We start from the raw sequence: 23,151 nt of genomic DNA on the forward strand, positions 1-23,151 counted from the left end.
CCTGACCTAGATGACCTGCAGGGTCCCTTCCAGCTCTGTAATTCTGTGATTCTAAGCCATGATCATTTAAAGTGGTATGCTGCTGCTTTCAACAATATAGAGGGCAGAGCAGATGGGGCCTTGGGCACAGCAAAACCACGGTAATGGGAGCACCATATGAATTTAAAGCCTGACTCCTGCCTGAGCCAACCTCAGTATAGAGCAGTATATAAATTCAATCAATCAATCAATCAATCAATCACCTGCTCCTCTGGCAACCCACGTGACCAATACATCCACTTTGCACTATCCATCCCACTGCTTCAGCCAATGTTGCTTAGTAGAACGGGTACAGTGAAAAGGGTGGAACATTGGGAAAACCCCAGAAGATAGGGGTTCAAATCAGTAGCGGCTTTTTTTTTTTAAGGCATTCTCTTTTGTAATTTTCATATGACCTTCCAAATTATGATAAATTTAAACTTATAAGTAAAGCAAAGTGTAGGAGACAACGACGGGCTGGTGATGGTGGAATGAAGCAGAACATGAGTTGCTCTGCTATTTTTTCTTTACTAGGGTGTGACTCACAACCATTCCTTCCACTTTAAGAAGCCAAAGCAGGTTAAGAACTGGGGGTGGGGGAGAGAGCAGTATTGCAAGGATAAGATTTAAGGAGGAAATGCAGGAGACTAGTTTTCATTCTGCTGCTCACAAGAGGTCACTATTGCTCCACAGGTGGGGCTGACCAGCAGTTCTGGATAATCTCGGCATTTACGAAATTTCTCCAAGTCTGGCAGATTTCCAGTTACAAAACGCTGAACTGTCTGGAAAGTTTGGTCAATAAGGGAGTAAAAGCGGGTATTGTATGAAGCTGCTGGCGCCCTGATTCTCAAAATAGGGGCCTCCCAAACAAAATGCAGGCTGCCACTAGGATAGGCTCAGAAGCTTTATTCCTTAGGCTTCCTCAGGCTCATGGAGTTTTATGAGCTAGGAAGTGAGCTAGATGTTTTTCTCCACCCAAGTTTGCTTCCCCAAAATTGTACAGTATTTCCAATTTACATGTCAAGCATCCTCTGAGTACTGTACTCAAGCACTGTACAGTATTTACTTTCACTTGGCATCTATGAAAGACACTCTACCAACAGGGGGTGCCAGAGCACCCCCACCCAGGTAGGCAAGGGATGTGGGGAACAGGTGCTATTTAGTCCAGCATCCTGTTCTCACAGTGGCCAGCCAGGTGCCTTTGGTAACCCACAAGCAGAATCCGAGCACAAGAGCCTCGTATGGTCTCCAGCAATTGGTATTCAGAAATTGCTGCCTAAAGATGTGGAGGCAGAGAATACAGATACTCTTCCCCGCTCATTAATTTGTATAATCCTGTTTTAAAGTCTTATAGGGAAAGAACGTGTTTTCCCCACATGCCCTGCAATAAAGACTTCACTCTTGCAATGTGTGTGTTAGATATTTTTTATTAGGAAGGGACCTCACTGCTCTGTATCCATCTGCCTTCAGGGTGAGATTCTGACAGGTGGGTGGGGAGTTTGATGGGTTCAGAAACATGATGGGCCCTCATCTGTTGCTCATGCAGGTTATCTGGATTGTGGGGAGGCAAACCTCTCCAGCTGCACAGGTAGGATGGATGCCAATGCCAAAGTGTATAAGATACCCAGGTGGGAGGATGACAGCCAGGAGAAGCAATAAGGCCTCCTGGTTCAATGTGCCACATAAGACACCAAGTGGCCTATTGGACAATATATATAGTTTGCCAGAGCATGTCATATAAAAACACCCTACACATTGATTGATTTTTTATTTATAACATTTAAATGCCACTTTTTCCAATGAACTCAATGTGGTGTACATGGTTCTCCCATCCCAATTTTGTCCTCACAACAACCCTGTGAGGTAGATTAGACTGACAGGCAGTGACTGGCCCAATGTCCGTGAGCTCCATGTAACTGAGTAGGGATTTGAACCCTGGTCTTCCAACGCTCTAACCATTACACCACACTGGCTCTCCTGCCTCAATTCGTTTTTTAATCAATTAATAATTCATCATAAGAACCACTCCCCAATCCTTTTTCAAAAGACATATGGGGGTAGAAAAGGCTTCCTTATAGAGAGCCAGACCAATGGCCCACCCTCTGACAAGCAACAGTTGTCCATGATTACCTCTTACCTGGAGATGCATCTACTGGTCAATACAGCACTCATTCCAATTGGTTCAGCTATGGCTGGATGGGCTTTGCCTCTCCTAGCATGGGATTTGACCCTGCATTTGACCCTCTGAAGCTTGCATGTTAAATGCAAAGTATCTTGCCTCCCAAGCTTCCTCTTGCACACCCTTTGCTGCTTGCTGTTGCTGTCTTGTGACAGGGCAGGTAAGAAAAATGCCTTGTGATGTGGTTGACTCCTGACTGCTGCTGTGGCTGAATAGCTGAGGAACCGCTCTTCAACATTCGTTAAATGGGAAATATTAATGTATGTTGTTGTATTTTTTCTTGTTTACCTTATGATAGGATTGTTTAATTGCTTATTAGCCCTGTTTATATGATTCTGTAATTTTTGTGTATTATTTTTCTCTATTTATTTTTATTACTTTGTTCTCTGCTCTGGAATTTAAACATTTTGCTATATGCACTGTAAATAAATAAATGTTTGCAGTTTAGATATGAGTCAAAGGATATGACACTCAGTGTTTAATGTTAATTACAGGTGAGTCTTAATTGTTTGAGGTTTTTTCTTCTTCTTAATTGCCATATGAAATGATGCCTCTAGAGTCCTTCAACCCATATCATTCTGTTCAATATGAAACCAGGAACAAGTTGATGGTATACCTACAGCCCATACTAATAAGGTGTTAACCAATCAGCTATATAATAAAAGTTCTTGATGTGGAATAGTTGGTCCTTTCTCAAGTATCATACTTTATTTTATATGCAAGCATTGGAAAAGACATTGGAAACAATGTTTGTGCAATGTTTTTGTTTCAATATGGAAAATGTTTTGTTTGACCAGAAAAATCCATCTTTTCACTGCAGAAAATCTCCATATTATAGTAGCCTGTATTTCTGGAATATCAGTTGGCTGGTGTTTTTCTTTTAAAAACAGGAAAATGAAAGGTTGTAGTAAATGCTAGTGCTACTCAGAGTAGACCCTTTGAAGTTAATGGACATACCTGATTTAAAATTCATTAATTTCAATAGGTCTGCTCTGAGTTTGGACTTAGCTGGATACAAGCCCAATGTCTCCATTTAAGGCACAATCCTGTGCCACAGTTACACCAGCAGAGTAATAGTAATAAAAATAATAATTTGTACCCCGCCCATCTGGCTGAGTCTCCCCAGCCACTCTGGGTGACTCCCAATTGAGTGTTAAAACAATATAGCATTAAATATTAAAAACTTCCCTAAACAGGGTTGCCTTCAGATGTCTTTTAAAAATAGGATAGCTGCTTATTTCCTTTACATCTGATGGAAGGGTGTTCCACAGTGCGGGTGCCACTACCGAGAAGGCCCTCTGTCTGGTTCCCTGTAACCTCACTTCTCGCAATGAGTAGCATTTGGAGGTGGCACCAATGTAAACCAGTTGGTGGAAACAAGTATTCCAGAGTAATGACAATTGCACACTAGCAAATTCTCTCCTCTCTGCCTGTCAGGTTCCAAAAATGGAGTATAGCTCTTCCCGTCCTCTATTGTTCTCTAGAACAATAGACTGTAGAGTTGGAAGGGGCCCAAAGGGTTATCTAGTCCAACCCCTGGCAATGCTTTCTCCCATTTCATCTCTCTCTCCTTCCTTCCACCTTCCAGACTCTCACACCTTCTATCTAGAGTGCTTTTGTAAAATAAATAAAAATATTTTTTTAAAAAAGAGTGCTTTTGTGTGGATGTCTCTTGCTTGCCTCCTGCCACAGCAATGGCAGCTTGCTGCAAGCAGTGAGGTTTCAAGGGGTGTGGCACTTAGCCTGGGATGTGGTTTATTTGGAATGAGGTCAAAGGTGGATTTAGGGGAGTTTGACCGGTTCTCCCGCACTGAGTTGAGAGGATGCCGCAACATTGACTTAGAATGGAAGGTGAGAGGTGAGGTGGGGTGGGGGTGGCAGTGCATTGCACAGGTTGCCACTGAAATTTGATAGCCCAAAGTCCACTACAGAATAAGGTTGCACGTGCAACTTAACTCCAGCAGATAGGAACATGGGAAGCTGCCATATACAGTGTTAGACCATTGGTTCCCCTAGCTCAGTACAGTATACAATACTGGAGATGTTCTCAAATGTAGACAACAATGTTGTTAAAATCCCACAAACCGACTCATCAGTCTCTGGCTAATCCACACTGATGGTCCTATTTATAGAAATGTTAAGAGTTGAGGATCCCAGCATTGGAAGTGATCCCTAGGGTGGGTGGTGTTCAAATAGGAAATGATTTTAGAGGCATACAACAGTCTTGCTCAGATGGGCATCTAAGATAATGGTTAAATTTCTCCTAGAATTGGTTTAATATCAATATAACTTCGTCAACACCAACAATGTTCTTCCTCGGGCATGGATATCATACCTTTAACCATTTTTAATTTTACTACTACTACCGGTATTATTATTAATCAAATCCATTCACAGTCCTGATCGACAATGAATTTTGGGCAATTTGCTAATACCAATCAATCATGAGTTTGGGGTAAACTGATCCCTGCCTGAACGAATTTCTATCTAAAAACTGTTGATATACCAGGTGCTGTACAAAGGATGTACAGTGTGTGTGTGTGTGTGATAACAGTGTGTGTTTTGTAACATGCAACAATTATATAAAATAAAAAAATAAAACAACAATAAACAGATAAACGGTTCTGAATATATTAACAAAGCTGTGTCAAAGTGTATATAATAAATATATTACACTTATTACAGCATATGATTTCATATGCATATGTATTGCTTAGATTGGTGGCCATAAGTAAAAAGTATTTTGTATCAATAACAATTAGAATTTATAGGAAAGGAACAGGAAGGAAGGATTTTTTTAAAAAAAACCTGTACTTCATGCACTCCTCTGAGTGTGACAGAGCGCGATAAATTAATAAATCCATTACTCACAGCTCCCACCCAACAACCCTCCTCCAGGCGTCATCTGGGACTTGTAGTCCTGCGAATCGACGAGGTTCCAGAGATCCCGCAGGCAGGGAGGAGAAACTACCCTTCCCAGAATGCAACGCGGCCAGAACGTCTACTGTTGCAATTTAAAAGGGGGGAAAGAGGAGGAGGAAGGGAGGAAGTAAATGTGAAGTCCCCTTAAAAAAACACCCACACACCCACAGTAGTTTTGTTTGTGGAATTATTTCACGGATCCGTCGCTTCTGTTTGAGGAGAGGGGGGGAGGCTGCGTGCTTGCCTGGCTTCACTGGCTGGGAAGGGGTTAATAGGGAGGGGCGGCGCGTTGAGGATTCCTCCTCCCTCTTCCGCCCTCCTTCCTCTCGCCCGCCGACTCCCTCCCTTTTTTCTCCCCCCCCCTCCCTGCCCAGCTTTGCTGGAACTGGGACTTCCTGTGGCAGTTCATTTCCTGGTCGGCGGGGGCCGCGAGCGGAGGAAGGCTCGGCATGGTCTCCCCCCGGCCAGCCCCAGCCTTCCTTGACGCTCTTCCACCTCCTCCTCCTTCTCCGCAGCGGCTCCCCCTCCTGCTCTGCCCGGCCGGCGGCGCTCCTCCGGCTGCCACTTTGTAGCGATGCTGCAGGGCCGGAGCGGCGCCCGCAGCGGAAGCGGACATGGTAACAGTGTGGCCAGGCCGGGTCTCTCTCTCTCTCTCTCTCTCTCTCTCTCTCTCTCTCTCTCTCTCTCTCTCTCTCTCTCTCTCTCTCTCTCTCTCTCTCTCTCTCTCTCTCTCTCTCTCTCTCTTCTCTCTCTCTCTCTCTCTCTCTCTCTCTCTCTCTCTCTCTCTCTCTCTCTCTCTCTCTCTCTCTCTCTCTTCTCTCTCTCTCTCTTCTCTCTCTCTCTCTCTCTCTCTCTCTCTCTCTCTCTCTCTCTCTCTCTCTCTCTCTCTCTCTCTCTCTCTCTCTCTCTCTCTCATGCAGCCATAGCAGCAGGGACAGCAGCTGGGCACCCCCTCTCCTGCCTTGCTGTGGGGGGGGGGTCCCAAAAGTAGGCTTTCCCCTCCCCACCACTCTTGGCGGGCGGGAAGAGGGGGCCGTCATAATAACGACGCGTACCCTTTCCCCGGGCAAAAGGACCCCCCTATTTTCGTTACTGGCACCTCAAGAGTAGAAAGAAGGGATGCTCTTTTTGGGAGGGTGCGAGTAAGGGATTCCTCCTCCCTCCGCCCTGCCTGAGGGATATATTTCTCTCCAGAGAGGGTGATGGTGCTGTTTTTAATATTATTAGACAGTTGGAGCAAATGGCAAAAGCCTCTAATTCTGTCTCTTCCTCCCAACAGGTCTGAATAATACCCAAGCTCTGCCTTCCTGGACTAGGCGAGAGGAAACAAAGCATATGACCTCTAAGGAAAAAGAAGATATTTTGCCGCAAAGGGATTAATTTCTGTCTGTCTTCAAGACATCAAGAGCTGTGTACATAGACACACACACACACCAAAAAAAATTACACACAAACACACAGTTAAATATATATATTTGGGGTGTTTGTGTGTCATACTGGACTTGCTAAGCTAAAAGTGTTTAGGCTGCGCACTCTTGGAGCCATGAAGAAGTTTTTTGACTCTCGGCGAGAGCAGGGTGGCTCTGGGGCCGGTTCTGGGACCCTCGGAGGGAGTGGCAGTAGCACTGGGCCTGGGAGTGGATACATAGGCCGGGTGTTCAACATTGGGAGGTGTCAGGTGACTGTGGATGAAGTTCTGGCGGAAGGTAAGATGCAGCTGATGGGAGTTTTGCCTCTCCTTCCCCTACCCCCTCCTCCTCTCTTAACATCTCCACAAATGAATGGAAGCAGATTCTTAACCCTTCTTTGAATGTTCACACACTCAATTTCCATTCTTTCAGGAAAACGTGCCACTTTACATGGGTGCCACCTTTGCTTATTAAAAGGACTAGAATGTTGTGTCAAGGCAAATTAATAAATGGTAGCATTGGTGGCTACTGTCTATTCTGCGTTTTAATTAATAAAAAAAATGGTTTGGAACTCCAGTTTCTACAAATGCAAATAAATAGAAGCAGCTAACAGGGTTAACAGTACTGTATATAAGTTGGAAAACTCCCCTCTCCTCCCCTCCCATTGGCAACAATATTATGTAATATGGCAGGCTGCATTGGTGCTTATATTAAGGGGGTGAATTGTTTCCTTTCATACTCCCCCCTTCCCCCCCTCGTTTGAGTGCTATTAAGTAAAGGGATAATTGGACGCATAGGGGTAAATTTGTCATTTATTCATCGTGCCTTTGTGTAGCAAGTGCAAAGCACACATGTAAGATGCATGCTTACCTTGGGGGTTGTGGACCACAGAAATCTGGGTGACATTTTAATGACTAAAGGAGATTCCTACAGGGGTCCATAAAGCCCACCCATAAAGTTTTCAGTGCAGAAAGCCCTTGGCTTTTTACTTCAACTTGATTTGGTGCAGTCTAGCTAGAATGTTGAGATACTTCAGGGATTCTCAACCCACCACTCCCCAGCGTAGAAAAAAACCAAATTATATATGGAACTTTAGCTATGACCTTCACAATTGTAGTATTATGTAGGCCTTGCATGGAGCCAGTATTTGGACAGCATCTCTTTAAAAAGAGGGGGAAATGTACAGTTTAGAATTTATAATACATTGCATAAGGCCTGAGTTACTAAGAAAGAAAGACCCCTGTTAGCAGAACTGGATAGAGGTATTTGAGAGGGTGGGGGTTGTTTTTACTCTGTATCCCTGTGCCAAGGTAAATTTTATTGAGCTGGCTTTCCCAAAGGGACAGTGTGGCTGCATTTACAAAGAACAGTGTTTTTCATGAAGCGTTTGGGTTTTTTTTAAAAAAAGATGTTTGAGTGTGTTGAATCCAAGGCTGATGCTCACCTAGAGCAAGCCAAAGGCTGCTGGTCATGGTGAATTGCCGCAGGCATTTTTCTGAGTAGAGATAGGGAGTGGGCAAAAAGCCAGCCCTCGACATCTCTGTGTCTCTCTCTCCAAAAATAACAAAGCCAATAAAAAATGGCGAGGCACTATTTTGACTGAATTGTGTATTGTGTACCTGCCTCTACTGGCTTCTGACAAGGCCCCGGCTATGAGGTGCTCTCAGGACTAAGCTACAGATACATTCTGCCTTCCTCTTGCTTACTACGTAAGTGTTCCGCAGGAAACGGAGGACCTCATTTGAAGATGATTAAATAACTTGCCGGCAGATCCTCCATGTGATGTTGACAGGAGCAGGAAATGATCTGAACCTCTGTCCTCGAGAATTTGTTGAACTGCTCCTCTTCCTCTCCTTGGTGTTGTTTGTGCCTTCCTCCCTGGAGCTCTCCTGTTCTCAGGGTGGTGCTTTAAGAGGAAGATAAACGTTGTGACTGAGATTTCTGGTGCATGTTTGATTTGGAAAGAGGAATGTCTGGTGCATGCGCATGGATAGATATAGATAGTAGTTTGTGTATTTTCAAGGCATGCTCAGGGGCTCCTAAAATGGTCCCAAAATAATGGAGATTAGGGGTGAAGAACATAAATGAATAGCACAAAGGCCCAGGACAGCTTCAGGTGGCTTGGTAGCCATGGTTTTTGGGGATGTGTCTTAAACTGTGGCCTGAGCCTGCAGGATTAACTTAGCTCCAGATGAGAGAGCAAAATCACCTGAAAGTTTTTGTTCACTCACCCCAGGTTTGGACAACCAAAGCATTTCTCAGGAAATGTGCACACTCTTCTAAGAGGCCACCCATAAAGTAGATGCTGTGTGAAAGGTAGGAGGGGTGACTGTAAAAAGTATGTGTTTAAATGTAACTTTTAATGCATGGTGTCTAACCATATCATTAGGAAAATATATGTATATATTCTACAGTGTCCTCTGGTGACCTCTTTTGATGGAGAAACTCAACACACAAACTGGTCCGTGTGGGATCAATTGGTGTATTGGTTAGAATGTTGAATTTGGGGCCAGGAATGCCCAGGGGCTCCCATTTGGCCATGAGATTCTCCATGCGAACTCTTGGTCTAACCTACATTGAAAGGGTTGCCGTGATAAATGAAGGTGGGGAAGATATCTGTGTGTATCATCTTGAGCTCTTTGGATGAAAAGTAGGATTAAAAAACGAACCCTTCCATGATCAGCTCTGAATGTTCTGTGTGAGCCTGGAGGAGGAAACACTGTCCTGCATTTGCCTCTTACCTGTAATGGGCTTCTTGGATCAGTGCATGTTATAAAATGGGGGGAAATGATTAAAATTTTAAGTTCACATATTTTATTACAGATAATGACAATTAGCATTGTATGGTGTACAGTGGTGCCTCGCTAGACGAAATTAATTCGTTCCACGGGTCTTTTCTTATAGCGAAAAATTCGTCTAGCGAATCCCATAGGAATGCATTGAATTTTTTTGAATTTTTTTTTGCCCATAGGAACGCATTAATTGAATTTCAATGCATTCCTATGGGAAACCACGATTCGTTAGACGAATTTTTCGTAAAACGCATTCGTCTAGCGAGGCAAGCTCCGCTCGAAAAATCCTTTCATTACGCGGAAATTTTGTTAAGCAGGGCATTCGTTAAGCGAGGCACCACTGTATTTCAAATGTTGATCAGAGCCCATGCCCGTCATTTTACGTAATCCTCAGAGCAGCCTCTTAAGGCAAGCCAGTTCTATTTGTTAAATTTCTATTTACAAGTAGGTAGCCGTGTTGGTCTGACGTAGTTGAAACAAAATTTTAAAAAAATCCTTCCAGTAGCACCTTAGAGACCAACTAAGTTTGTCATTGGTATGAGCTTTCGTGTGCATGGTATCTGAAGAAGGCAGTGGGAGGCAGTGGAAGACAGGAGTGCCTGGCGTGCTCTGGTCCATGGGGTCACGAAGAGTCGGACACGACTAAACGACTAAACAACAACCACAAGGTGCTACTGGAAGGAATTTTTTAAAATTAAATTTCTATGTCCATCTTCAATTGTAGATAGAGGGCTGAGACCAGGAAAGTAATGCCTTACTGAGGCCACCACCTGAGGATAGGGTGGGAGATGAGATTTGAAACAGGGACGTTACAACTTGACCTCTAATCTATTGCATTACAACCAGCTTGACCCAGTTAAAAGCTTAACCTGACTTCCAATATCCGGGCTGGGGAACTTGTGGCCCTCCAGATGTTGGTGGACTCCATCAGCTACAGCCAGCAGGGCCCAATGATCAGGAATGGTGGGAATTGTGATTCAGCAGTATCTGGAGGGCCAGAGGCTCCCCAAACCTGACCTATATAAACTATCTCATGTGAAAGACTCTTGCACAAAGGATTGCTCTAGAGCAGCCTTCCTGATAGGCTGGGACAACAACTCCCATCAGCCCTAGCCAGCATTAGCTATGTTGGCTGGGATGAAAGTTGTAGTCCAACACATCTGGAAGGCACCAGATCAGGGAAGGCTGCATCTGATTTTAGCACGCCTTCAAGGTTAAGGTTTTCTGATAAGTGTCTCCCAATGTTGAATGATGTTTATGTTCTGAAGAAACCTGATTCAGCAATAGGAAGTTCTCATGGACAGAGGTGAGGGCCTTTTATGGTCCAATGGCTGCATTGGCTCATGAGCAACCTTTGGGCGGGGACACATGCCAGTGGTGAGTGGGACCTCCAGAGGCAAAAGTTGGTGGACCTACAGAGCTAACTCTTAGGATTGTGTGGTAGACTACATTCCAGCCATGCAAAAACCCAGCTCCATGTATGCAAGCAAGAGACATTATTGCAGTTCAAGGACACACTTCAAGGCAAGCAAAAGCCCTGGAGGAGAGCAATGGAACAGGGATGTATGTATGCATGTATGCATGTATGCATGTATGCATGTATGCATGTATGCATTTAACATGCCACCGATATATGCCCCAGCCATTCTGGGTGGCTCCCAACAAAATATTAAAAACACAATAAAACATCAACCATTAAAACTTCCCTGAACTGCCTTCAGATGTCTTCTGAAAGTCAAATAGTTGTTTATCTGTTTGACATCTGATGGGAGGGCATTCTATAGGGAAAGTGCCACTACAGAGAACGCCCTTTGCCTGTAAGGTGTGGGAGCAGGAAGGGGTATGTGCCTTGGAGGTGGGCAAGGCCAGATTAAGAACTTTAGAGGCCCCTAAGCACTGAAAAGATTATGGTACTCCCCTTCTGTAATTTGAAACAAAAACAATGCTAAACTTTAAAATAAATAAATGACTGGATCTGATTCCCTCACATTATTTTGATCTACGTTTGTAGGACGTCCCCTGGTTTAGGCGGGGATTAAGTACCGGTAGTAACCCAAGAACATAAAATGAACCTAAGGGACATAAAAAGGAACATAAAAATGGAGGAAGAGTGTGGAGTGGAGGGTAAGGAAGTCTAACAAGCTCTGATTTCTCCTACTGTGACTACTTGGATGTTTTTCTTGAAATACCAAATGTCAAAACCTGATCGTGTGCATGCCCTTGCTTTGCTGGTGCCTTAAGCAGGTGCTTAGTTTGCCTATTGGATAATCCAGCATTGGAGAAGGAGCTGTGTACAGAGGTCTGGAGGTGAGGGTTCCCCACCCCATCTACCTTATGGGAAAGGCAGACAAAATGGTCAGTCACACATGCTCCTGTGAGAGTTTTGCTCTCTTGCTGTGCTCTCCTTTGTGTGTGTGTGTCGTGTACCAGAACTGTGTTGGCTAAACAGGATAAAGTGCCTGCTTGGGAACAAACTACTGCTGAGAACTCATTATGTGTTCATTATTGCCTTGTTTTTCTCTTCAAACAGTAGTGAAATTAAGGCCATACTTGAGTTGGGTGGCAGAGAGGCAGGCCCTGGGCCTCATTCTAGCCAACCGTTGGGGAGCTGGACCTTTTGTCTCTTTGCCTCCAGGCTGAAGGTGTTGGTGTCATCACCATGCAGAGGGCTGCTTCTTGGGAATCAAGGTGATGGGGAGGGAGGTTTCAGGTTAGCCTTTTTACTGACATGCAGGCTTCCTATCGGTAATAATTTTATTGCCATTATACAAATTATGCCGCAAGTGCATTTGGAATACCATGTACAGTTCTCACCTCAAAAAGGATATTGCAGTGTTGGAAAAGGTTCAGAAAAGGGCAGCCTTAATGACCAAGGGGGTGGAGCGACTCCCCTATGAAGAAAGGTTGCAGCATTCAAGACTTTTTAGCCTACGGAAAAGGCGAGTAAGAGGCAACATAATAAAAGTTTATAAAAATTATTCATGTAATGGAGAGAGTAGATGAACATTTTCCTTCCTCAAAACACAAGAATTTGTGGACATCCAATGAAGCTGAATGTTGGAAGATTCAGGACACACAAAAGGAAGTCCTCCTTCATACACTCTGTAGTTTAACTATGGAACTAGCTTCCACAGAAGTCAGTGATGACCACCAACCTAGATGAATTTAAAAGAGAACTCGACAAATTCATGCAGGAGGCGAGGGCCATCAAAGGCTATGGAAGCTATGCTCTACCTCCACAGTACAGGCAACAATGCTTCTAAATACCAGTTGCTGGAAGCCACAGGAAGAGAGAGTGCTGGGTCCTGCTTGCTGGGTTCCCACAGGTTGGCCATTATGAGAACAGAATGCTGGAGTAGATGGGCCACTGGCCTGATCCATCAGGCTTTTCTGAGGTTCTTATTTAATGAAGGAACATTTCATTATCATGCAAGTACCAGCACACTGTCTGAAGTGTTGAGGTGCTGGGTTACCTGATCTTCAGTTTGTGAGAACTAGGTCTGACATAACGGGAGTATGACTGCTGGATCAATCCAAAGGCCCATCTAGTCCATGTTCTCACAGAACCCTGAGTGCAATAGTGCTCTCTCCACATGAGGTTTCCAGGAACCGGTATTTGGAGACATGCTTCCTCTGACATGGAAGTAGAAGATAGTAATTGCAGCTAGTACCCTTCAGTAGCTCTCTCCTCCATGAATTTGTCTTCTTTTGCAGCCATCAAAGTTGGTGTCCATCACTGTCTCCTGTGGCAGTGAGTTCCATAGTGTAACTGTGTGCTGCACAAAGAGGGACTTTCTTTTCTCTGTCCTGAATCTTCCAACAAAGGGTGCTCATCAATGGCTCCTCTTCATCCTGGAGAGAAGTGACTAGTGGGGTGCCACAGGGTTCTGTCTTGGGCCCAGTCTTATTCAACATCTTTATAAATGACATGGATGATGGGCTTGAGGGCATCCTGATCAAGTTTGCAGATGACACCAAATTGGGAGGGGTGGCTAATACCCCAGAGGACAGGGTCACACTTCAAAATGACCTTAACAGATTAGACAACTGGACCAAAGCAAACAAGATGAATTTTAACAGGAGAAATGTAAAGTACTACACTTTGGCAAAAAAAAAATTAAAGGCACAAATACAGGATGGGTGACACCTGGCTTGAGAGCAGTACTTGTGAAAAGGATCTAGGAGTCTTGGAAGACCACAAATGTGACATGAGTCAACAGTGTGATATAGCAGCTACAAAAGCCAATGCAATTCTGGGTTGCATCAATAGGAGTATAGCATCTAGATCAGGCATCCCCAAACTTCAGCCCTCCAGATGTTTTGGACTACAATTCCCATCATCCCTAACCACTGGTCCTGTTAGCTAGGGATCATGGGAGTTGTAGGCCAAAACATCTGGAGAGCCGCAGTTTGGGGATGCCTGATCTAGATCAAGGGAAGTAATAGTACCACTGTATTCTGCTCTGGTCAGACCTCACCTGGAGTACTGTGTCCAGTTCTGGGCACCACAGTTCAAGAAGGATACTGACAAGCTGGAACATGTCCAGAGGAGGGCAACCAAAATGGTCAAAGGCCTGGAAACAATGCCTTATGAGGAACGGCTTAGGGAGCTGGGCATGTTTAGCCTGGAGAAGAGAAGGTTAAGGGGTGATATGATAGCCATGTTCAAATATATAAAAGGATGTCATATAGAGGAGGGAGAAAGGTTGTTTCCTGCTGCTCCAGAGAAGCGGACACGGAGCAACGGATTCAAACTACAAGAAAGAAGATTCTACCTAAACATTAGGAAGAACTTCTTGACAGTAAGAGCTGTTCGACAGCTGAATTTGCTGCCAGGTAGTGTGGTGGAGTCTCTTTCTTTGGAGGTCTTTAAGCAGAGGCTTGACAGCCATCTGTCAGGAATGCTTTGATGGTATTTCCTGCTTGGCAGGGGGGTTGGACTGGATGGCCCTTGTGGTCTCTTCCAGCTCTATGATTCTATGATTCATTCAACTTAATTGGATGGCCCTGAGTATTATGAGAAAGGGAGAAAAACCTTTCTCTATCCACTTTCTCCTGACCACAAATAATATTACACATCTCTATCATTTCTAAACTAAAAAAACCCAAGTGCTGTAACCTTTCGTCACAGGGGAGTCGCCCCAACCCCTTGATCATTTTGGTTGCCATTTGCTGTACCTTTTCCAGTGCTATAATATTTTTTTGAGGTGAGGTGACTAGAACTGTACACTGTATTTACCCTTCCCATGCCTTCTGCTTCTGGTGAAACTTAAGCCTGGATTGCCTGTGTAGGGTTCCCACATGCATGTCCCATCAGTTGTACCTGGTTCTCACATGCATGCCTGTGGCTTGAATTCTTAACATAACACAACCTCGTAGAGCGTTTGTGGTTGCAAAATTCAGTGTTCTATCAATGGTGTTAATCTAGGACAGGGAGATTTTGGAGAATTCCATTTCAGTATTGATTGTGCCCATGTAAAGTATGGAGTCCCTAAGACTTTATATGTATTGTGTGGCTTGCATTCTGATTTGGGACTTTGCCATGTTAAGCTGTGATGTTTAGTTTGTTTAGCAGTACTATATTTTTCATGAGATCCTTGCTGGTGCCTGCAGCCCAAGCTCCTGGATAAGATTGGTTATGCATTGTTTTATCTGGCAAGGTCCCATATCTTACTGAGCACATGACTAACTTTTAAAAACTGCTGTGCACCTAAGAGTTCAGCTGACTGGCTGCATTAGTTAAACTGGACAAACTGGATGTCTCTTATTCCTTGTTAATTTAGCTCTGCATTTTAACCTGTACAGGTCATATGACTGTAAACAAAACTGGCTCACTGGCACTTGATTTCTGTAGGAGTGAGTGTTGTGACTGCAGAGTTCTCTTTGCATTGATTTACCTGTAACCTCTTACACATGTGCAAGTTGCTGAATGCAACATTCAAATGTGTGTGTGAACCTGTCCCTCATCATGACTATTTGTTGTTGTTTAGTCGTTTAGTCGTGTCCGACTCTTCGTGACCCCATGGACCAGAGCACGCCAGGCACTCCTGTCTTCCACTGCCTCCCGCAGTTTGGTCAGACTCATGTTGGTCACTTCGAGAACACTGTCCAACCATCTCGTCCTCTGTCGTCCTCTTCTCCTTGTGCCCTCCATCTTTCCCAACATCAGGGTCTTTTCCAAGGAGTCTTCTCTTCTCATGAGGTGGCCAAAGTATTGGAGCCTCAGCTTCAGGATCTGTCCTTCCAGTGAGCACTCAGGGCTGATTTCCTTAAGAATGGATAGGTTTGATCTTCTTGCAGTCCATGGGACTCTCAAGAGTCTCCTTCAGCACCATAATTCAAAAGCATCAATTCTTCGGCGACCAGCCTTCTTTGTGGTCCAGCTCTCACTTCCATACATCACTACTGGGAAAACCATAGCTTTAACTATATGGACCTTTGTTGGCAAGGTGATGTCTCTGCTTTTTAAGATGACTATCATGACTATAGCATTGGGTAATAGCTTAGTTTGTATGTGAATGAGCCATTGCAGATGAAACACCACAGAAAGAGCCTTTCTTTCTCCCAATGTCCTTTCATATAAGGCAGTGGTGTCCAAACTTTTTTCAAAGAGGGCCAGATTTGATGAAGTAAAGGGCTGTGAGGGCCAACCAAAGTTGTTGAGCATTTTTTTTGGATTGAAGCTGAGGGTTTTTTAGGATTTTACCCCAGGAAATAAACTGCCAAAGGGGCCAGATTAAACCGACCAGCAGGCCGGATTAGGCCCCCGAAACAGACTTTGGACATGCCTGATATAAGGTAAAGGACCCCTGGACGCTTAAGTCCAGTCAAACTTGACTATGGGGTGCTCATCTCGCTTCAGGCCAAGGGAGCCAGCATTTGTCCACAGACAGATTTCCATGTAATACGGCCAGCATAACTAAACTGCTTCTGGCGCAACGGGACACCGTGATGAGTTCTAGAGCTCACAGAAATGCCATTTACCTTCCCACCACAGCGGTAACTATCTGCTCATGCTGGTATGCTTTCAAACTGCTAGGTTGGCAGGAGCTGGGACAGAGCAACTGTAGCTCACCCCGTCCCACGGACTCAAACCGCTGACCTTCTGATTGGCAAGCCCAAGGGGCTCAGTGGTTTAGATCACAGCACCACCCGCTCCCTTCCCTTCATATACGTTGCAATGAAGCCCATTTGCACACTGACCTGTCAGTCATCACATGAAGAGAAAACAAGCAGTGCATATTCATGGGTCAACAAATCTTGGCTTTCTTGCTGATATTTGCAGCTGGATAGGGTTGCATATTAAAGCAACTCTTCTAGGCCCCCTCCCTACGAGGAACTAGGCTCCATAAATCAGAGGTGGAATACCTGCTTTGCATATAGATTCCAGGTTTGCTCCATGGAAAATTCAGCTTCAAGATCTTGTGTAACAGGGCTGTGAACGAACTTCCATCTGAGACCTTGAGGAGCCACTGACAGCCAAAGTTGTCAGGGGGTGTGGTCTGGGAAGAGCACCGACAGCCTGGCAGTTGCTAGAGGGTCACATTCAACCCACAGAGCAGAGGCTCTCCACCTCTAGTTTGGAGGGTGAAGCAAAGAATGCATGATAGCATGGGCACATCTTATGCAGGGGTAGAGATGTAAAATTTCTGGAAATTTTGAAGCTCTGGAAAAAAACGGACAGGAGGTTTTTCCAGAAAAAAATGGAAAAAAATTTAAAAGTTGAAAAAAATGCTACATTAGCACTTCTTTTTTCTTGATTCAAAGTCCTTCTGTTAGTTTAGAAACATAAAATATAACTATGGACAATTTTAATGGGCATAAAATTATCACAACTTGCATATTAAAAATATAGTGTATCCAAACAATTATTACAAACAGAATTTACTTTTAAAATAATATTTATTTGTATTTGTAACAAATGGAGCAACAATCTCCTGAACTGTTTACTAGTTTATGTGGAACAAAAAAAAAAACTCCACAAAACAATTTTTAAAAATCCAGAAGTAACAATTATTCATATTTCCTTTCCACAGAATTTTTTTTTCAATTTTTTCAATTTTTTGGAAAAAACAAAAAAGGCTTCAGGAATTTTTCAGGGTTTTTTTCCGGGCCTTCACATCTCTATGCAGGGGTTCTGTTCTTAGGGTTCTGGGTTATACATGAAAATCACATATACCCAAACCCTTGGAGCTGTTGTAGGCTAGTGGGTGGGTGGGGGTACAGAGAGAATCCATAGTATTCCCAGAGCTCTTGTGCCAAATGGACCTTTTCCAGCAAGCAGGCAGAGAAGTTAAAGCTCTTTTTGCACTGGGTAACCTCTCTCAGTGCGCCGCCTTCAGAAAGCTAGGGTTGCTCATACGAGATCACACAGGAACCTGGATCCCCCCATGTGATCTTGCAAAAGCATCCCAGAGCTGGAAAGCTGAATGGGCCTTGCCCCCACAAGCAAGTCAGAGAGCATAACAACTCTTTTTGCAGTGGATAACCCCAAATGGACTCAGTGCAAAAAGAACTTGCAAGTTCTCTGACTTGCTTTAATTTATGTTGCACAATTTCAGCAAGCCTGCCTCCAACCACATATGGTTGAAATCAGGCAAGTTAAATGCACATACAATGCAATTATTCTCTCTCTCTCTCTCTCTCTCTCTGTGTGTGTGTGTGTGTGTGTTTGTAATCAAAGGAGATAAAGCTCACTGTCAAGGGACTCTTTCTGGGAATGGGAGAACAAGCAGTCAACCAGACTCCTATATGTCTGACAAGATATTTCAGGCTTGTCAACAACCATTTAACTAATTCTTACCGTACTTTGCTACAGGTAACCAGGAAGGAGTTTTTACAGGGCCGTCTCAACCATGCCGGGCGCCCTGGCGCGGAGATCGCTCCTGCACCCCCGCTCCGCCCCATTTATTGTTGCGGCTGGTGGGCGGGCGCAGGGTGCAGCATGGCTTCCACGCGGCTCTGCTGCGCGATGCCCCCCTGCCGGGCCAGTGCCCAGGCACCCCGCGCCACCCAGCCTACCCCTAGAGCCGGCCCTGAGTTTTTCCACAAGTTATGTTTCTGTTTCAGTGTATCTGAAGAAGTGTGCATGCACACGAAAGCTCATACTAATGACAAACTTAATTGTTCTCTAAGGTGCTACTGGAAGGAATTTTTTTATTTTGTTTCGACTACGTCAGACCAACACGGCTACCTACTTGTAACAAACATGACCTGCATATTGGGGTTGTTCAGACAGTCTAGAAAAAGATTTGTGGGCCAGCAGTCTGTTGACTGGTTTATTCTTAATAAGTAAATAACCCAGGGTAGTTGAGTCTCAGTCCTCTTAAGTAACTACAGTGGTTTAAGAACAGCCCTGTTTATGAACTATTTGGTTTAAGAACTCTGCTTAGTGTCCCGGTTTACAAACTTTACCTCGGTCTAAGAACGGAAGCCGAATGGTGGAAGGGCACCGGCAGCAGGAGGCCTAATTAGGGAAAGTGTGCCTCGGTTTAAGAACGGATTCGGTTTAAGAACGGACTTTTAGAACAGATTAAGTTCATAAACCGAGGCATCACTGTGCTGAGTTAGGAGAGGTAAGGACTTTTTCAATTGCTCTTAATATAGGGTGGCAATGACCAGGGCCAGAATAATCCTGGTCAGGCCATAAGAGCAAGAGGAATTCCATTTTGTATATTCAATTCTAAATCTCTCTGCCTCTGATAGAAAGCAAACAGGCACAGCATGTTTGCACATCTAATGCAAAGATCTAACCACACACAGCACTTCTAAGAAATTCTAGCATAAACCACAAGAGCAAGAGGATGTAGCCCACCGCAAATTATAAGTAGAGCACAACCACAATTGTGCCTGTAAAATTCCACATAGACACATGTATGAAGGTACCAGGTACATAACGCCACCTAGTAGAGTTGGGCGGGTGACTTTGCATCTTGGGGTGCTCTCTCTTGATTGGTTGATGAAGTACTGCAGAAAGGCTGATCTTCACTTCACTCTGTCAAAAAGGTATAAAAGCACTCTGTGTATGCCCATGGGTCGGGCAGAATGAGAAACTCATTCTCACTGCCACCATTTATTGCAATAAATGTTTTAATAAATCTGTTTTATAATATGTACAACTGCCTGAGATTTCGTCTGGTCAGTTTGGGAAGCCAGTCATCCACCTTACATTTCTGGTGCCGTGCGTGACTCGGATGAGGGCATTTCCCTGAACCAGAGGCAGTCCCCTTTTGCCCCACTGGACAGGGCGCAGATTCCTAACGGCGCCTCTGGTCTGGTGCACACCGGCAGACTTTTTCCGGAGGATCAGAGGTGGCCCTTGAGTTTCTGTGCCCTGGACGAAGAGGCAAAAGGACCGAGGTTGGAAGGGAAGAACAGGAAAAGCCGGCTGGGGTAAGTAGAAAGGGAAAAGGTACCTTGAAGGGAATTGGCCCCCTTTAATGAGGGGAAGGGAGATCCTGATCACATCTCCAGCGTGTTGGTAGTACTCAGTTAATCAGAGGTCAACTGGGAAAACCAGGCGCTTTGGGTAAGAGGCAAAGGGAGGAGGAAAATGTGTATGTTAGTAGTCAGTAGGGAGGAGGTCCCCTGACAAATAGATACTTAGGAAACAAGGAAAAACTGGGAGGTAGAGTGTGGTAAAGTGTCCAATGCATGGTATGTGTGGCAAAGTTTGCAGTGTGTGCTGTGAATGAGGGGATACTTTACAGGGCCATAAATGGGAGGAGTATGGTAAAGAGGAGGGGAAAATGTGATTTCCCTCAAATTCATGATAGATAAATTCAGAATGCTATAAAAGAAATTTAATTTACAAGTCCTGCCAACAACAAGTTCGGAGAGAAAAAAAAAAGGTGGCGTCAACCAGTATTCCCCCCCCCCCCCCGAGAGAAGAAAGGCATTGTGAGAAAGAAGATGAAGAGAAAGGCAGTGGTTAAACAGCAACAAATAATGGCTCAAGGACCAGTGAGGAACCAGAAGGGGTTCAAAGGTCACTGGTGAAGGTCAGTTGCTAGGACGGAGATGTCTCGGTCAATGTAAAAGAGGAAGGAAGAGTGTTCGGAGAAAGATGGGACAAGGGGGTCCCAGCAGAAGAGAGTTCGTCGGTTTGGCAGGCATGGCAAGGAGCCGTGGTCAAGGTGACCTAAGAGTTACCTGCATCTGGACTTTGTTATAAACATAGGCACCCAGTATTCTGTTTTTAAATATCCTTGAAACAGCACCAAAAAGCCAAAAGAAGCATCAGACTGATTTTATGCCTAAAAGGGCTGTACAAACAGACAGCGGAGGATTGGTTCAGAAAAATCATCTCTGGAACCTTTAAAATGCTATTCACCACACTAGAAATGAGGCTACCGCCGCACAGGATACTGACAAAATGCCAGTAACGGTGCTCAGAAAATGTTTTCATATGCTTCAGCTGGCTTCAAAAGAAAAGAAAAGAAAAATTATGTACTTAAGTAGTTCACAACGCAAGAGACAATAGATTTTATTTGAACAATTAAAATCTTTTCCCCAAGTCCTGTTGGAACTGTGCAGACTTTAGTTTTTGGGGAAACTTACAAGAATGGGGAAAAAGAGACATTTGAGTCCTTCAAAAAGCAAACTACGTTTAAAGGGTTTAACCCTCCTACCTGCAACCCCATTTCATATGTTTTTGTGACAGCAACATGTTGGAAAATTTGTAGAAGTGCATATTTTAATGAAATGAATGTCTGTCAACTAAAGAATTTAGGATAAGGTAGAAGGAAGTTATATTGAATTGAGATTTGTGTGTAAAGACATTGTTTGAATCTAACACTACGTTGGAAGACAGGCTGCAACATCTCAATAACTCTCAAACCTCCGGCAGAGATGTGTGGCGTAACCCCCCTTATTTGGTTACACAAGCGATTCTGCATGATTTGTATTTGCACAACTTGTTTTCTCCTGCAACCTGCACTTAGAGACTGTGGCTGTGCCTGGCTGGTGTTGCCATTTCGGACATTCTATTGTGTGACATTGTGTGACCAAGACCGTTGCTGTGAAAGTAGGGAGAAAAAGATGTTATGCTTTGGAGGTCCACGTTTCAGCTTACAAAAACACTACTGCTCTAAATGCTTTGACTTTAAAAAAATTTATGTCTCACGGAAACAGCCCGTTGCTACAAAGCAGCTGTAAGTTTTTTCTTCTTCTAGAAACCACAAGACTTTGCATAATTTGAAAAACAGGCTTCAGTATCCTAGCAGAACTCCGCCGTCGGCAGCTGGATGGGAGGCAAATACGGATTTAAAGGACCCCTCCTTAACCCTGCACATGCATGAAGTTCTGTGGAAGGAAAGAGAAACCACGGGGAGATCCTGAAAGATGGACCAGACGTGGAATCCTGTTGCAAGCCTTGTGAAATTCGGCAAAGACTGCTGTAAGGCACTGCTGCTATATCCCAGAGATGACTTCTCAACTAACTGCTGCTACATCCCAGAGATGACTTCTGTGTGCCAGACACACCTCAATGTCCAATACGTGGGACGCACTACCTCGGAGAGTTTGGTGGTGGACTAACCAGCAAGAAGTTCTAAAACAGCAGCGGCAGCTACAAGGACAATCTCTCTCTCCCCCCCCTCCTTTGTTTTTTTATCTACAGGAAATCACTCGAGCGAACAGCGTGTAGCCTTGCGGAGCCTGACACGATGGTTCTAGCCTGACGCTAGCGAGTCCCTGAGTGAATCCTTGAAGGAAGGGAGACGAGACCCTCTTCATTCCTAGGTGGTGAGGTATCCATTCCATCCGGTGAAAGTGCCTGAGATGACCCCCTGGATCCACACCCTGCTGTACCTAATCAGGAGTGGGTACCCAGCGCACGGTGCACCAGTTTCCCCTTGCAGCGTCTGACCGGCAAAAGACGCCCAGCGCATGGGAAACCGAAGTAGCCCCTGCTGTGACACTCCGGACGCTGTCACTCGACGCACGGGTTGAGGAATGTCCATCTTATGTAGCACCAAACATCAAGGAGACAAGGAGACGCAGTAAATCTTAGACCCTTATATATGTATGTATGTATGTATGTATGTATATTTGTATGGGAGGCATCAATTGAGTGGGACCCACAGTAGAAGTCTACCTGCCCCCAAAGCAGTATCCTTAATTTGGAAGGAAGGGCAGTGTACCTGCCTCACTTGAGCGAACAGACCCAAAACAGTTTCAGAAATTGAACCATGGGGTGGGTTCCAGCAACTCCCTAGGTCATACAGATATGGGGAGGGTTCCAGCAACTCCCTAGGTGATACAGGGCTATAGCTGGGTTGGGGATGTAACTGGAAGAGCTGGCCAGGTGCACCCCTCAGTTCTGGCTTTGGAAATGATGGGAGAAGCTTCTGGTAGCCCACTGATATCTAATGCAAGCCTCTCCTGATTCTGGCAAACTGGAACAATAGCCATTCTTTCTGTAGCCAAATGCTCAGCTAGGACAAACCTCCAATTGTTATATATATATATATATATATATATATATATATATATATATATATATTCCTGGCCTTTAGAACTGTGTAGGAACTTTTGAAACCCACTGATTTGCATTGAAGCCCAGTACTGAGCTGAGAGAGAACTGTGTATTTTCCTGCTGACATAAAGTTTTGGAAACAGTGGCTAAAGCCCCTTGGCTTTTAGATTTCCAGCAACTATAGTATCCTAGTATCTCTGAAGACTAGTGTGGCCATTATAGATTCATGGCCCACCTGAGAGAAAGAACCCTTTGTTGCCAAAAGTCTGTATTGCGATTTTTTTGTTGTGCCTCAAATGGAAATGCAATGTAGTAGAAAGTGGCACTTGTGCTTCGACAAAAATGATGTTTGTA

The 23,151-nt window shown here is 44.5% G+C and overlaps 1 protein-coding gene across 18 annotated transcripts in view; it reads left to right on the forward strand.

The window, feature by feature from the left end:
- The first annotated feature begins 5,312 nt into the window (after nucleotides 1-5,312).
- The window catches only part of AAK1 (AP2 associated kinase 1), a 117,362-nt gene continuing 99,523 nt past the window's right edge, over nucleotides 5,313-23,151 (forward strand). For all 18 annotated transcript variants that reach the window (XM_035118199.3, XM_035118202.3, XM_035118203.3 and 15 more), the window contains exons 1-2: nucleotides 5,313-5,736; nucleotides 6,399-6,825. In XM_035118199.3, the coding sequence (XP_034974090.2) occupies nucleotides 6,663-6,825 (163 nt within the window). In that variant the 5' untranslated portion in view covers nucleotides 5,313-5,736; nucleotides 6,399-6,662. The remainder of the gene's footprint in view (nucleotides 5,737-6,398; nucleotides 6,826-23,151) is intronic.

Source organism: Zootoca vivipara, chromosome 6 (genome assembly GCF_965207765.1).
Source record: "Zootoca vivipara chromosome 6, rZooViv2.hap1.1, whole genome shotgun sequence".
Lineage (NCBI taxonomy): Eukaryota > Metazoa > Chordata > Lepidosauria > Squamata > Lacertidae > Zootoca > Zootoca vivipara.